The sequence below is a fragment of the Miscanthus floridulus genome, chromosome 13, assembly GCF_019320115.1.
Source record: "Miscanthus floridulus cultivar M001 chromosome 13, ASM1932011v1, whole genome shotgun sequence".
Classification (NCBI taxonomy): Eukaryota; Viridiplantae; Streptophyta; class Magnoliopsida; order Poales; family Poaceae; genus Miscanthus; species Miscanthus floridulus.
This window is the reverse complement of record NC_089592.1, coordinates 32,535,492-32,552,740: the sequence shown is the minus strand read 5'-3', so window position 1 is coordinate 32,552,740 and position 17,249 is coordinate 32,535,492. Positions and strand designations below refer to the sequence as shown.

At 40.8% G+C, this 17,249-nt stretch overlaps 1 protein-coding gene across 1 annotated transcript; it reads left to right on the top strand.

Moving 5' to 3' along the window:
• The first annotated feature begins 16,070 nt into the window (after positions 1-16,070).
• Positions 16,071-17,021, top strand: LOC136499698 (nuclear transcription factor Y subunit B-3-like). Its single transcript, XM_066495259.1, has 2 exons — positions 16,071-16,113; positions 16,492-17,021. Exons 1-2 carry the CDS (start codon positions 16,071-16,073, stop codon positions 17,019-17,021), a joined length of 573 nt encoding a protein of 190 aa, XP_066351356.1.
• The last annotated feature ends 228 nt before the right edge of the window (positions 17,022-17,249 follow it).

Below are 17,249 nucleotides of genomic sequence, written 5' to 3'. Positions count from 1 at the left end.
TCGTTGAAACTATTTTCATAATAAATTTATTTGGAGATACAAATGTTGCACGTATTTTCTACAAATCCGGTCAAACTTACGGCACGAAAAACAAAAGGGACTGTTATTTAGGGCTGGGGGAGTACATGCACTACAAACAAGGAAGATCAGTTGCGGCAAAAGTAACCATGTGACATAATAATACCACTACATCTCAACAAAGCTAGACCTACAATGTTCACGTATCAATGTGCAAGTAGTTTATCTATGAGTTTGGACGTGCTCCAACTATTGAGTCACATTATTTATTGGCACAGGGTAATCAACTATTGAACTAGATCTTAAGGATGTACCAGGAAAACTTACCCCTCTGGAAGCCATTAGTAGGGCCAGCCATCTAATGGTGCCTTCACCATTACTCCACCACACTACTACAAAAAACGTTTGTAGCAGCGGGACAATTTTTTTGTAGGGGCGGCTGGTGATAGAGCCGCCCCTACAGTAGGCATGCTTGGGACCCATGAGACCAGCCGCCCCAACAAATGGCATAGTAGGGGTGGCTGGTGATACGACCCGCCCCTATAAATAAGTCGATTTGTAGGGGTGGCTCACTCATCAGCCGCCCCCGGTGTTGTGATTTATAGGGGCGGCTCAATTACCAGCCACCCCTACAAATGCCCCACGTATAAAAACCTACAGCCCCTTCTTCCTCCTTGGGTCACTCATTCCAACCTGTGAAAAAAAAGGTAGGGAGGCCTTGGGCACCTCCCAAAAATTGCTCTACTAAGGGGGAAGGTTTTGGTCTCAACTCCTTTGGTGGAGAGGTTGTAGAAGGTAAGAAAATGTTATTCCACACTTTTTTTTGAAGTTTTAATGGTTGGTTAGTGAGTAATTAGAGTTTTGTTTTTCTCTCTCTTCTATGGTGCATGAGCCACTTATGATGCAAATTAGACCCAAGTTTTGAATGTACTAAGGTAAATTAGGTAGGGGAACAAGATCATACCCTTGTTTGGTCCATGATTCTTGATTTTAGTGAACAATTAGTTAGTTTTATGGATGTTTCATGTGCATGTAGATCTAGATCTAGGGTTTGGTTTTTTTATTAATTTCATTTTTTTAAATTTATGTTTGATGAAATTGGACTAGGGTTTGCATGAAATATATTGGGTAAAATATAATTGTTGCTAATTGTTGTCTTTGAAATTGTTTATTGTAATCAACAAATATGTATTTTAATTATTTATGGATAAATAGGCCATTAATTAATTTTCCTCTACCATGGTGTGTTTGTATGCTTCATGTAATTATATTTGATTTATATTCATATATATATATATATATATATATATAAAGTATATACAATTATTCTCATGTAATTATTAATTTGATTCATTTTTAAATATATCTGAATAAGTAGTCCTTTAATGTTTGTTTTGTTGTTATAAAAGATGGAGTACATGAACTCATGGATGTATGGTTCGTTAAGGTTCAAGGCATGTATCCGTGAAGAGGTGGATAAATTAATTGAAGCCGCAGAGAAGCATGCAACGGCGTTGACAGAGAATAAGGATACAATTATTTGTCCCTGTAAAGATTTCAAGAATCGTATGGCATGGACAGATGTGACTATCATCAGATCACATTTGATTATGCGAGGATTTGTTGAGGACTACACAGTGTGGATTCATCTTGGTGAAATGGTTTTTGTTAACGACGATGATGAGGAGGAATACGACGATGAAACCCTAGAATCCCTATCGAAATATTCAGCAGAGCTTGATGCACGAATGGATCCCGAGTTTGGCAATGAACAAGGTGGTGATGCTGGTGGTTGGGATGGTAACAATGACGGTGGTGCTAATAATGATGGTGGAGCACGTGTCGGAGATGAAGATGATTTAGAGGACATGATTCGAGCCCTTGGACCAGAGATTTTACTAAAGAGCCCAAAAGGTCTAGAAAATTTGGAAAGAGTGACAAAAGAATCGAAGGAGACTATGTATGGTGTTAAAAAGGGTTGTCCGACACATTGGACATTGCTATGTTTTGTGCTTGAGCTACTCATCCTGAAGGCTAAGTACAGCTGGTCAGACTATAGTTTCAATGATCTATTGCGTCTCCTATGATGGGTGCTGCCACAACCAAACTCACTTCCTGCCAACACATACCAAGCGAAGAAGTTCATAAGTCCATTGACAATGTGGGTTGAAAAAAATCCATGCATGCCCCAACCACTTATCCTTTTTCATGGCGAAATGTTCAAGTTACTAGATAAATGTCCCTGGTGTGGGGCCAGCCAGTACAGAAACAATGACCTTTACGGTGGGGATGAGGCCTCTACAGGGAAAAAGAGGAATAAGAAGTGTACGAAAAAGGTGGTACAAGAATCTCAGCCCCTAGAGGACACTCCATTAGGCAACGATGCAAAGCAGAGAAGAATTCTTGCCTTGGTAATGTGGTACCTGCCAGTGACCGACCACTTGAGACATATCTTCCTAAACCCTAAACAAGCCGCAATCTTGACATGGTGGGATGATGAGCACAAGGTGGATGATGATAAGATTGCACACCCGGCTGATTGTAGTCAGTGGCAAAGGATCGATGAGAAGCACAAATAATTTAGTGATGACCCAAGGAATGTACGGTTTGGCTTGAGCACCGATGGAATGAATCCCTTCAATGAGAGGATGAGCGATCACAACACTTGTCCAGTGATCTTGACCATGTACAATATCCCAATGTGGTTGTGTCAGAAGAGAAAGTACTTTCTCCTCACTATTCTTATTTCTGGCCCTAAACAACCAGGCATTGATATAGACGTGTTCCTCGAGCCTTTGATGCAAGAAATGAAGAGGCTATGGAGGCATGGGGAGCCGATGTATGATGCGTTCTGAAAGGAGGACTTCATATGTAGAGCAATAATATTTGTTACTACCAATCATTACTCCGTGCTGTTTGCTTTGTCTAGACAGATCAAAGGGAAGATAGGATGCTTAGTTTGCTTGGATGGTACAACATGGGAGTTCCTAGATGCATCCAAGAAAATAGTTTACCTAAGGAACCAACGCATCTTAAAGACAAGTCACAAGTACCGCAGCAAATTATTCCTTAGATTTTATGACAACACATTAGAGATTGAACCCCCTCTGGAGAGACGTCATAACGGAGAACACGTGTACACAATGGTAAAAAACATACGTGACATCTATGGAAAGAATAATCCGGATGGGACGAATAGAAATAGAAGTACACATCCTGTCGAAGGCATACCTTTCAAGAAACAATCGATCTTCTTTTTGTATCTGCCTTATTGTCTAGACTTGAAGGTCCCTCATGCCATTGATGCTATGCATGTGCAGAAGAATGTGTTTGAGAGTCTCATTGCTACCTTGATGGACACAGGCAAGTCAAAGGATGGTCTAAAATCACGAAAAGACATGGTGCAGCTAAACATGATGCTACAGCTTCACCCGGGACCTGAGGCTAATGGAAAATACACTCTGCCCGCGGCATGCTTCAACCTAACACCAGAAGAGAAGAGATCTATATGTACTTTCCTAAGGGGGGTCAAAGTCCCAACTGGGTTTTCAGTGAATGTGAAGAAGCTATTGTCAATGAAGGATTTGTCAATAACACACTACAAGGCTCAAGATTGTCATGTGATGCTGACAGTGTTTCTACCTATTGCAATCAGGGCTAAAGCCAGCATTCTTGAAAATGGCCATCACCCGTATGTGCTACTTCTTTTCAAAGATCTCACAAAAGATGATTGGCAAGAAAGAGCTGAGTGACATACATAAATTTGTGGTGGAGACACAAAACCAACTAGAGATGTGTTTACCTCCTGCTTTTTTTTATATAATGCCACATCTCATGATTCACATGGTTCATCAGATACAGGAGTTGGGCCCTTGCTACTTGCATGAAATGTGGTCCTATGAGCGGTTCATGTCGGTTCTGAGCCAATACATGCATAATCGAGCATACCCAAAAGGCTCCATGATAGAGGGTTACAGTACTAAAGAAGTCATCGAGTGCTGTCAAGAGTACCTAAAAGTATAGAAAGGGATTGGTAAACCCGATTCTCATCACAAGGGTAGGCTGGTTGGGAAGGGCACCAGTGGTAGAAAAGTGTTCATAGACCATGATTACAAAGAGGTGAGTCAGGCGCATTATAGTGTCTTGCAAAGTACACAACTGATGCAACTGTACATTGATGAACACTTGGCTATCATTATAGTGGAGAGAAATGGTTGTTCAGATGATTGAGTCATGAAACAACACAAGCAACAACTAACTACATGGTTGAAGGAACAAAACATATCACCTAGAGAAACCATAGACTTTGTTACCATCAGTAGGCTGGCGGAGGGGCCATCGAGACAAGTGACATCTTGGAAAGCTTATGACCTCAATGGGTACACGTACTATACCCACGCAAAGGATAGTAAATATGTGAACCAAAACAACGGCATTCGAATAGAAGCTCTCGATTGAGTGGGGCGAAAAATCCAATACTTTGGCAGCATTGAAGAGATATGGAAACTTAACTATGGAAGGGATATAACGGTGGCCCTATTTCGATGCCGCTGGATCAAATAACACCAACTTAATGAGATCGGATTGAGAGTCCTAGACCTCAAGAATCTAGGCTACCAAGATGACCCTTGGGTGCTTGCTTCACGTGTCGCACAAGTTTTCTATATGCCTGACCCACAAAGTAACCTACCATCAAAAAAGAAGACAAAGCACGTGGTTGCCTCCGGGAAACAACACATTATCGGAGTTGATGGCGTGGATGATGTTGAAGCTTACAATAACTACGATGAAATGCCGCTATTCACAGACTTTTCTAAGAAGATCAGTGTTGTGGAAAAGAACCTACCCAAAGACATATTGCCATGGGAACGAAAAGGTGTCAAGGGAAAAGTCGTTACAGCGGGCTAGCTAGTTGTTAAACGTGGAGTGTTTGCGTAAGTGTGTGTGTTTGTAAGACATCATTTATGCATGTGTGTGAGACTATATATTTATGTATGTGTGTGAGACTATAGATTTATGTATGTGTGTGAGACTATATTTATGCATGTGTGTGAGACTACCCTTTACAACATCCAGATGAACCTATTGCAATATCCACCCTATTACTACTAAATCAGTTGTAACACACAGACACTTGAAATAGGCACTAATTACTAGTGCAACATGTTAGAACTACTATTGAAACACTTAAAACAAGCACTTAACACTTTATGAAATGAAGAAATGACCAAAATAAAAGTTGGAGATCTTGTCGAGTTATACAACTTTTATATTCATCACCTTTATAGCTAAAATCATTTAATGGTTGAAAATTAGGTTTGAAGTTGTCATTTTCTGAAATTGAAAATTTGAATTGTCCAAAATTAGCGACAAAGATAGATGACCAGACTAAAATAATAGAGCATAATTTTAGAAAATTTTAGGGAAAAAATCATCACAATTGGACTTAGTATGAGGGAGAGAAACTAGTTACAAGTTTCAGCCACAGATTAAAAAGAGAAATCACACTTGTTCATCATTGATCATCATGAACAGTTATGATTTTTCTTTTTAATCTCCGGGTAAATTTTGTAACTAGTCTTTCTCCCTCATACTAACTCCAAATGTGATGATTTTTTTCATAAAATTTTCTAAAATCAAGCCCTATTAAGTTACTATGTTGATTTGGTCATTCTTTTTCATTTGACAAAGTTTCAGTAATTCAAAATTTCAAATTTTAAAAAATGACAAGTTCTAACAAGATTTTGAAACACCAAATGATTTCATTTGGAAAAGTGATGAATACCAAAGTTGTATAACTCATCAAGATCTACAACTTTTATTTTGGTCATTTCTTCATCTGACAAAGTGATAGTAAAAAGTGTTCACAAATCAACATGTCTCTCGTATAGTTCATAAAACTATGAGTGATATGCGAATTTGTGAACAATGTTTACTAATACTTTGTCAAATGAAGAAGTGACCAAAATAAAAGTTGTAGATAGTGATGAGTTTTATGAAAAAATGTTTACTAATTTGTAGAAGTGACCAAAATAAATGTTTACTAATACTTTGTCAAATGAAGAAGTGACCAAAATGAAGATGTTCACGACTTTTATAGTTGAAATCATTTAAGGTTTCAAAATCTTGTTTGAAGTTGCTATTTATTGATATTCAAAATTTCAACTGTTCAAATTTTGTCAAATGAAAAGATGACCAAAATAAAAGTTGTAGATAGTGATGTGTTGAACAACTTTTATGTTCCTAACTTTCTTATTTGAAACCATTTAAGGTTCCAAAATCTTATTTGAAGTTGACATTTATTGAAATTTAAAATTTGCACCGTTCAAATTGGTCAAATGAAAAGATGACCAAAATATAAGTGGACATCTTGATGAGTTTTACAACTTTGATATTCATGAGTTTTTTAGCTGAAATCATTTACTCTTACAAAATGTTGTTTCAAGTTGTAATTGTTTGAATTTCAAATTTTTAATTTTTTTTGTTTTCTATAATGTTTTGAATATCGTCAAATTGTTTTTATATATATTTGTGCATATAAAGAATAATAGAAAATATTATATACATTTACTTTGTGTTTTTGTGATATAAAAAATACATAATTAATAATTTAATAAAATGGAAAATATTTGTAGGGCCGGCTTGATCAGGAACTACCCCAACAAATCGTCCTGGGTATATAAGCTTGGGTGCTCGGGGGCCGAAATTTCCTAAGTGCTGGGCGCTCTCTTCTTCCTCCCGACGCTGTCAAGCTACCCAATCTCCACGGCGGCTAGGGTTGAGCCCCCAGCCGGCCGACCCACCGCCTCCTCCATGACCCGGTCCACAGGTGCGACAACAAAGCCCAAGCACCTCACTCTGCATTGCCATCCCCACTGCCCTCCCCCACCTGGACTCCCTATGCGCCGCATGAAGGTCGCACTCCGCGCCGCTCGGATGCCTCCCTCAGGCCACCGCCCTCCGCGCCACTCAAGAGTCAAAGGGGCTCGGCTGGGTTGTCGCTTGCCGCCTTGGCGGCCGAGCTGTCGACACTTCGCGGTGGCTAGGGTTGAACCCCCTGCCGGCCGACCCGCCACCTCCTCCATGACCCGGTCCATAGGTGCGACAACAAAGCCCGAGCGCCTTGCTCCGTGCCACCAGCCCCGCTGCCCTCCCCCACCTAAACTCCCTACGCGCAGCATGGAGGTTGCACTTCACGCTGCCCGGCCACCTCCCTCAGGCCACCACCCTCCGCACAACTTAGGAGTCGGAGGGGCTCGACTGGGTTGCTGCTTGCCGCCATGCCAGTCGGGCTGTCGAATTCCGGCGCCCCTCGCACCGCCATTGAATTCGTACGTGCTGGAGATAGTTTTGAGGAGCTTCATGCTTCTCCTCTCCACTTCTTTTCTCATCATGCGTTTCTTGGTTTTTCCCCTCCCCTGATATCTTGGATTCTTGGTTTCTTGGATTCTTGTTTTTCAGGCCGAGCGTTCCCTGGTATCCGTCCCCTGATTTCTTTCTGCAACGCAGCTGTCAGAGTTCAACACCAGGTTTGCAGCAACCGAGGTCCAGGTGTAGTTCAAGTTTAGATTTACATTCATCGGTGTGGTATGTCTATCCTTCCATCATTCTTCCATCTTATATACTTGCTTCTTGCAAATATACTTTCTTTCTTGCTGTGTTGTATGACTATATCTTCTTGTTCATGCGTGGTGTTTTGTGTTCGTTGTACTGTACTGAATCGACAGCATTGCATCCGGCCAAACTTAGTTCAAAACTTGCATAAAAATTTTTTACACAGCAATACTAGATGATGCAAGCAGTGAAACTGTGAATTTTCAGAAGTTTTGTTGTTAATTGTGATCGGGGGCAATCCTAGGTGTGATGTGTTATTGATTAATGATCACCTAAAGATGTGCACATGCTGTTTTGACAGAAACTGAATTCATGGTTAATAACCTATAGAAGGTAATCTAGAAAGACCTTGTCAAAACTGGTTCAAAAAATGGATAGACAGGATCACAAGAAAAATACCAACATTTCTATATGTGGTGCATTTCTATTTGAACTTGGTATTTGATGTTGCGCATATTTACCGTTTCCTTTTTCTAATATTTTGACATGAAAAGTATTTATCTTGTTTCCAGAATCCTAGATAATAAATGCCATTTGTAAATATTTGTCTTTCTGTAGCTATACTAGATGCATTCTTGATTCATGTTTTTTCCTTAACGTATGGATATATGGGAATAGGACTGTTATTTCAAATCTTCATTATGAATTTGAATGGAGAGAGTTATAATACCGAATTACTTAATTCGGAACTCTATCACAATTAACACTCACTTTTCTTGCTTTATTGTATGCAATTTGATGGACATAATATATATATATATATATATATATATATATATATATATATATATAGATAGATAGATAGATAGATATATACATCTGCCATGCTCACCATTAGGCAGGAGTCAGGACCTAGGAGCTTCCTTGTTCTGAAATGTAGCTAAGAATGGCATATATGATCATGTGACTTCAAACAGGTGGTCGTATACATCTGACACCCTGGACGTGCAGGTGCCATGTCTAGTGTCTAAGGTGAAAGGGTGGGTTAGGGAATGAAAAACTGTGGTCAGGGGATTGACTTCTTTACTGATCAAGTCAATGGGATATGTACACCTTGTAGGGACTAGCAGAGGCGAACCTGAACATTTTTAGAGACTGGGCGAAGATAACAACCGATAAAAATATATTGACCATTTCTATAAATGGAAGTTAAAGAACTTAATAATATGGTACTAAAATCACCATACACTAAGACAAAGGAGATATTACAACATTTGTCTCATTATGACCCTAAATAATTTTGGGTAATTGCTACAAAAAATACAATAGTATACTTGGGCAGAAAAAAGATATAAGGAGTATATGGGGCAGCTGCTGGGAGTGGCGAAGGGCCATGGATAAGTGATTAGCAAGGGCAATGATCAATTGATGAGTCAAGTTTAACACGAGTAAAAGTCATATCAAAAGCCGAGTATATTCACTTACTTGATTACCTATTTTTCGCTTTGCATTGGGCTATATTTATTGGGTGGCAAAAGCTGAGCAGATCAGTGTTTGTGTGCCTGTGATCACTATTGCCTAGATGCCCACGCCACACAACCTGTGCACACCCAGCTTGAGCTTGAGCTGAGCTAAGAGCTCTATAGCTGATTACACAGCTTCTCTGCATGTTTAATTTGATTTATGAAAGATATTTTTTAGGAATAAGTATTTTTTGGAATGCTTAATTTTTATTGTTCTTGATTCTGGTTTCCTCTAGTAATTTTGTTAGTCATGTTTGTTATATGTAGTTTTCAACATGTTTGCTGAACCAAATAGTATTTTCGTCAATCTCACACTGCCTAGTAGCATTATTATCATGATTCAGTGTGCGTGTGGCTGTTCTTTAGTTTCCGACATTCATTATTGCGCCATCATCGGTTGCAATTCGTTCTAGTTCAAAATATGTCTTGCTTCCAGATTACTCAACTCGTGCTATACAATTAAGTCTTTTTAATTGTTCCTTGAGATGTTCAAGGCTGCTATTGGCTGGAAGGAATTCGTTTGAACCCTTGTTTGGCACTACGCTCAGTCAGTCAGTTTATTTGATTGGTTCATCCTAACGAAATGACTTGCTTCACACATTTTACTTGAACTTCTTTTTTCTGTTTGGGGAATACTTCTTGATTTTCGAAAATTGGAAATGATTGCCCTTACATCATAATGGAAAGCAGGCATGGTTGGTGCTTTTGTTATTGTGTTTGGTGTTGGGGGTTGGCATGTACAGAAATTCCACTCTAATCTGTTGGCTCTGGGCCAATCATATAAAAAAACGTTGGTTACAAGCCTAATGACACTTCCCGGTAGCTGTTGCTGTTCTGATTTTCTGTTGACACAGTTCAGCGTCCTCAGGTCGGGCCTGTTCTGTGACCGGCCGCATAAGAAATAGTATATTATTTCTCTATGTCCTTGTTGCTGTGCTTGGTCCCTATTCTCGATCCTCTTATCTGATGTGGCTAGTTCTTTCTTCTTCTCCTTATGAAACTTCCTTCTATCTTACAGATCTATCAGGCAACAGAAAAAAGAAATTCTAATGCATATGAGGTAGCTCATATGATGATCGAATGGCCCCCTACTTATAAGCAGCTGTTGTTTTTTTGCCACCTTTTCTATCCTCTATGTTTGGAAGCAGCTACTTTTTTTACACCTTTTCCTCTTTATGTTTGTTAAGCAGCTGTTGCTTTTTTTGCTAAATCTCCCCTCTCCTCTCCTCTCCTTTGTTTTGTTGATGATGAAATTGTCTTAGTCCATACATTATATGGAATATGAGCTAATGATCAAGAACTTGTGAGGAACTTGGCATCATTATCAGCCGCCCCTACTGTCTTTTTCTATATGCTCACTGTTTTTTATATATGCTCACTGTGTTTATGATGCCTTTATGCTCTAAGTTCTTTATCAAATGATGATTGACATATTTCCGAGGGCTCTACCTCTACTACTACTATTACTTCTCATTTTGTGAGTTAGTTTGAACTTGATTGTTGGCTATTTTCTTCACTTCTCCTCCCATGTTTTGTAGACCCTCCTCTCCTAGTCCTACTACTTCTACTCTTCTCCTCTCTTATCCTCTGCTCCTACTTCTCCTACTCCTCTCCTCTTATGTTCCTCTACTATAACTGCTTTCCTTGACATAAATTTAGGAGAAGATATGGCCGAACTCCCTTCGCCGGATCTGCCAAATAATTATGTGTATGATCCGGGCTTCCAACCAGCATTGGGGAGGGCAAACCACCCATATCCAAGTATAGTAAGTAACATGTTTTAAAGACACCTCTATAGATATTTTGTTCTGATATATATAATTCTTAAATATAGATAATTCATCCTATACCATGGTTCAGAGAGACTCAAATTTCAGGGTTGATTTCCTCAATGTTGATACATTCCCTATAGATGATCGAATAAAGCAATGTCGAATTGGCTTTTCTATTCTCGCTAGGGCGGGTAACCAACATGGTATGGTTTTATACATCGATAGGACGAGCAACGGTCAACCTCATGACATTACTGTGCAAAAATATGTTGTGCAAGCATGTTTAAGGGCGCTTTAAAATATTGGGTACAATATTCCTACATACTCCTCCATGAGGATTGTTGCTTTGAATGTGGGCCTCCACCACGATATTGGACTATTTTGTGCAAAGCTTGCTGAGGACAACATGAATGATGTGGTCAGTCTCATAACTTATATCCAGATTAATTGTTATGTCTATATATATGCATGGTTCTGATAACCATATTTTTCCAACACTTGCAGATTCAGTAGAACGACATAACATACGCAAGTTGTAGCTTTGAAGCCATTTTAAACTAGGTCATGTATCACTTGGGTCCATATAAATGGGAATATGATGGTCCTGTTCTCACTTCAGAGGGAATCCAAGTAAAAAATCTTGTGACTAGGAGTGAAGGTTCTCGACCAATGCCGATCGTCATCAGTAGACCTTGTGAATGATCTTGTGAAGTAAGGGAGAGTGCACTAATAAATATATTGTGCTACATCAGTGACATTTTGGCATATGAAATGAATGATCTGTACTTCTCCAAGTTTATGGTACAATGTTAGAAAATTCTAGGAAGTTAAATTACTGTTAGTTGTAATAATGAACTGATCCAAATTATTATGATTTGTAATGAACAAATTTAAATTATTATGTGTTTGTAATGAATGGGTTTGTAATGAAGTAATTTAAATTATTATGGATTTCAGTTTTTGATATAATGTCCTTGTGAATTATATATTATATATAAATGTATATATGTTCTGGTCATATTTAAATTTTCAAATTTAAATTTTTTTGTTGTGAAAATGTACTGTAGGAGTGGTTATAGAGTGAACCGCCCGTACAAATAGGAATTATAGGGGCGGCTGGTGTTACAACCGCCCCTACAAATTATTTTTGTAGAGGCGGCTGGTGTTATCAACCGTCCCTTCAAATACAGTTGTAGGGGCGGCCGGTGACACAAGCCGCCTCTACAAATCGATTTGTAGGGGCGGCTTGGGAACCGCCCCTACAAACCTTTGATTTGTAAAGACGGTGTGGTATGGACGGCTGGCAAAACTGCCTCTACAAACCATCGTCAGCCGCCCCTACAAATGCTTACTGTAGTAGTGCCACAAGATTGAGGAAATCCACCTCATTCACTACCCTATTCAATGATTAAACTTACTAGTGGATGGAGAGGGAGTAGGGAAAATAGAGCAAGGTGCGAAGCATGGATCCATTTGGCCTTCCACGTCACCTCACCCGCTTATAGGGATTTACTAGAGACAGGGTCAGGAGAAGAGTGTGTGAAGTGTAAGATGGAAGATGGACTGGACAAGTGAAGAGTGAAGACCGAAGATGGGATGCTCTCAGCCTCTAGTGAAATCAAAATATACATTTTTGGAAGAAAAAAAACATTGGCATCCATATGTGCCATAACGGGGTTTCTCACTAATGAATATGACGGCAGTGACTTGTAAGGGTATAAAAACTAAAATGGTGGTCCACAAGACATATCAACTTTTCTGGTGGCATTCGGTATGCTGCCCAATGTACATGGCCTCATTGCTTACCAAATTCGCTTGTTGTACTAGCAATGACCAATAAGGTGAATCCCCATCTCATCTACCAAGCTACAAACAGGCACTACCAGAAGATTAGACCATATGCACTTAGCCAATCTATCAGTTGTCCAAGTGATGTATATATTAGTCCAGCTTCTAAAAAAAAATGCATGGTTTATTTATAAATTTTTGACAAGTTTGATGAATGGTGCATGTGATGGCCCATATAACCACGCAAGGATCGAGGAGCAGTAAGAAGTTAGGTTTCAAAATTTTCATTGGACATAAAAATATTCTTAAATATTGTATTTAAATGGTCTAAACATTAAAACGCATCCTGAAAAGAGACCAGTTGCCATGGCCAATACATACCACCATAAATTGCATGTGTAAAGGTTGCAGGTTGGCTTAAATATTTCATTTAACATTAATTTCCTTCCATTTCATTTAGAGTCCATCCTATTTAAAGGCTTTTTCCGAGCGCATGAATTTTACCGAAATTAACAGAAACAACTTTTCGCATATTCCAAACAGACCCTAATACTTCTTAAATTTTCTTCAACAATTAATGTCTCATTTCATCTACTTACACATGACATGTGTTCTCTGGCTGTAAAAGGCGGAGAGGTTTGGGGAGACCGGTGGACCGGCGAAGGTGGCAGTTAAGACGGTGGCGGGGACGCCACTTGTTGGGCTGTGGGAGAGGCCGGTTGGACGGTGCCACCACCGGCGGGGGAACCATCGGTTGAAGAAGAAGAAGGGGATTAGAATTAGCGTGGGCGGTGTGGGTGTGAGCGGAGGTGTGGCATGGGCGTTGCCAGAGTCGAACAGGGAGCGGCAGGGGCAGGGGAGTGTTGGAGGTTTAAGATGCAGGGGAAGGGATCCATGCGTGCAAGCTTCAAGCCAAACGCATGTTTGTAGAGTCCTTAATTAATACAGTAGAGGTTGTAAAATAGTGGGGTCAAAAGACCACTACAATGGTACCGCAATAGTTGGTCTCTAGGGATGATTTCTCTCAAACGTTTGGCCATGCCAAAAATCAAATTCTTGCCTCTTCTTTAATTATTATATACTAGGATCATGCCCGTGCGTTGCAACGGGAAAACAGCCACAACGTGCGTATGGCAAATATCTAAGGTAGCATACTTGAGCATATAAAGATGCTATGTACCAAAAAGGCAAGAAAATATACTGCATCATATCCATCAATGGTGATCCACGAAATAAAATAGAATAGGAAAGATACTACACACTAAGAGTGAATGACAGGCACACATACCTGTATGGACGTAAGCTTAAGTGGTTTGGCATTTCTACAAACATGTACTGCACACGCCACGTTTCTGCAAAGGTGCAAATCCTTGGGACAAAGACCAACACAATGTGGATTGAAGATTAGAGACTAAATAGAGGGACCATGAAGCGGGGGCATACCTTTCAGGATGTGCGAATCAGTCCAGCACTTGAGCCGCAAAGCATGCACGGCAGCAGAGCAACTGAACGATAACGGCAGGGACAATGGGATGGACAAACTATCCTCTGGTTGCAACTCAACACAACTATCAAAGTTGGCACCGTGTGCTAAATCCTCTGAATTCTTCGGCCGAAGCCTTACAGCAACTCTCACTCTGAATGAATCTATGATTGTGAAGGACAACATTATAGCAACAAACTAAGCTTCCATGAAAATGTAGCGCAGGTCTACCAAAATCAGAACAACACACTGCAACCGAAAACGGGAACAAGATAACACACTAAGACCAAAAACTGACATTATTTTGTAGAGAAGCGTGGGCATACCTGCTGAGTGCTCGTCGCCGACGAAGGGCTCGATGAATACCTGAGCACCTGCTGTGCAACGGCGGCACCTTCTCCACCTCTGGGCGGCGCAAGGTGAAGATGGCGTCAATCCGAGGAAGCTGCCAAGGGTGTTGGCGGGCGTCAGTGTTATAGGGCGGGGCACGGTGTCGCGGACATGCCCTATCGTCGGCTTTCGCGGCAGCCTCGATCCGACGAACGGCGAACGGCGAGGTCGACAGCGCGGGCAGAGGAGGCGGCGGCGTGGGGGAGAGCGGGGAGAGGTCAACGGTGCGGGGCGAGGAGAGGAGGCAGCGAACGGCGAGGTCGACGCGCTGGGCAAGGTTGTCAACTCATCGTGCACTTCTTGGTTTCGTTCGGGGGACTGGGGGAGAAGGATCGTGACGCCGTGGTGTCTGGAGTGTGATTGGGGCGGATCTCTGGCTATCATGAAGTATTCAGTAATTACCGGGTGGTATTTTATCAAGAAGCGTTCGGATGGGTCCATGAAAAGTGGCATTTAGAGGGGATGGGAGTACCTGGGTGTACCGTGGGGTGAGCGATCCCGCGTGCGCCGGGGGTACCTGCGAGCGAGCGAGCGAAAGAGGCCGGGGGACGATTGCCCTCCGTATTTTTTGTTTTATTTTATTTTAAAATAAAATTTTAAGTTGTAGATAGAGATAGCATAATAATCAGCGTGCGATAGGCTGCCCAATGTCTATGGCCTTTTTGTTTACTAAATTTGCCTGATGTACCAACCTACAAAGAGGGTCATCTGCACATTGCCAATCTGTCCTTTGTCCAAGTCACTTTTTTTAAAAAAATGCCTTGTTTTACCTCAATATTAGAATAGTTATGAATGGTGCAGGTGACGGTCTCCTATATAGTCACACCATGGCATGCCAAGACCAAGTCTTTGGTGTGACGGCTCATGAAAGCATGCAAGGATTGCCGAGCGGTAAGAACTTAGGTTTTAGGAATTTTATTGGATACAAAATTATTCTTAAAGATTGTCTTCAGATGGAATAAATAATACACGTAGCAGTATGATATGTTGTTGTGAAGGTTGTAGTTTGGCCCAAATATTTCATCTGACATTAATTTCCTTCTATTTCTTTCAGGATCCATCACATCTAACTTTTTAAATTTTCTTCAACCATGTCTCGTTTAATCTACCGGCACAGTTATTGACAAGTGGCATCCATGCAAAATCATATATGGCATGTGTATTTTTGTCTTCATTAAATGGTTATCGTTTATGGTCAGTGACAAGTGGTACACATGCAAAAATCCCAAATGGCTATCATGTACAATGAATGACAAGTGGCACACATGCAAAATCATACTTCTACTATCAACGACAAGTGAAACACATGCAAAAAATCATAGATGGCTATCATATACAATGAATGACAAGTGGCACACATGCAAAAATCATATATGACACATGTAAAAAAAATTCATAAGATTGTTATAATATACAATCAGTGACAAGTGTCACGCATGCAAAATTCACATATGACACATGTAAATTTTCTTTCTTCACTAGATGATTATAAATACATGGACTTCTTTCAATGAGAATAACAAACACAAGATTACAAGAGCCATGAGCAACGCTCAAGGAAATGATCACCATGACGATCCTGAAGGTGAGTTTTACTACATTGATGATATTTTTTAGGAGGACAAGGAATATTATTGCTAGCAGTTCGAGATTCCGTATGTAAACAGTTCGTTGTCGGTAGCTAGGCTACATAAAGCGCTACCGACAAAAGAACCAGTTAGACTAAGATGCCTTTTCCTTTCTAAAAAGGATTTAAGAAGCCCGCAAGAGGTACCGACAAATAGCAAGTTGTAACTTATTAGGTCGTTAGTCATTTTCTTGACAATCGATCTAAAAATACATAGCCAAGTTGTTGAAATTACATCTATTTTGATAAATAATTTTTTGGTACAATTTTGGTGGAGCTCTCCGATACTTGGTCAATATGATATGGGGAACCTAATAATTTTTTTAATATCTGCAGGATCAAAACCAACTGAAGAGTACGCCATCCCGAAAGCCACCATAACGCGTATCATGCGCCAAGTCGTGCCACAAGACTCCAGGGTCACCAGCGGCGCCAAAGAGACCATGGACCAGTGCATCATGGAATTCTCTGCGGTCCTCACACGGGCGGCCATGCAGGAGTGCCATCGAGACCGGCGCCTGACTATCACCGCCGATGACCTAATCGCTGGCATTGCTAGATTGGGATTTGCTGATTACGTGCAGCCCATGTCCGAGTTTCTACGCCTATACCGTGAGAACGATAACCAGCAGGCTATAGCACCGCCGGCACCTGTGGTCCCGGGCGTGGATGAAGAGACTGCAGTGCCACCGCCAACACTGTCGCCAGATCTCACACTGCAGTTGGGCCTGCCATCTGTGCCAGATGTCACGGAGATGGCACCTTGCACTGACGTGTATGCACTGTGGCCTGGAGGACCACCCACGGCGGCGGGCACCTCGCTGGCGTCAATGCCGCAACCTGCTGCTGCTGATGAAGACGAGTGAAGTAAACTGCCCGGCCTGCAGCTGGCAACTTTGAGTAGGCTTGCTCTAATAAATCCATGGACGGATGGACCGTGATGATGAGCATAAGTATTTCCTTTAATTAATTTGACTGTTAAGTGGACGATGCATTTCATTGCCCTTTTATGTTCTACTGTTCTAATTTCGGAATAATGTTCTAGCCAGGCTTTGTAGGAGATTACTATTTTGCTGTTGAATGAAAATTTCGTT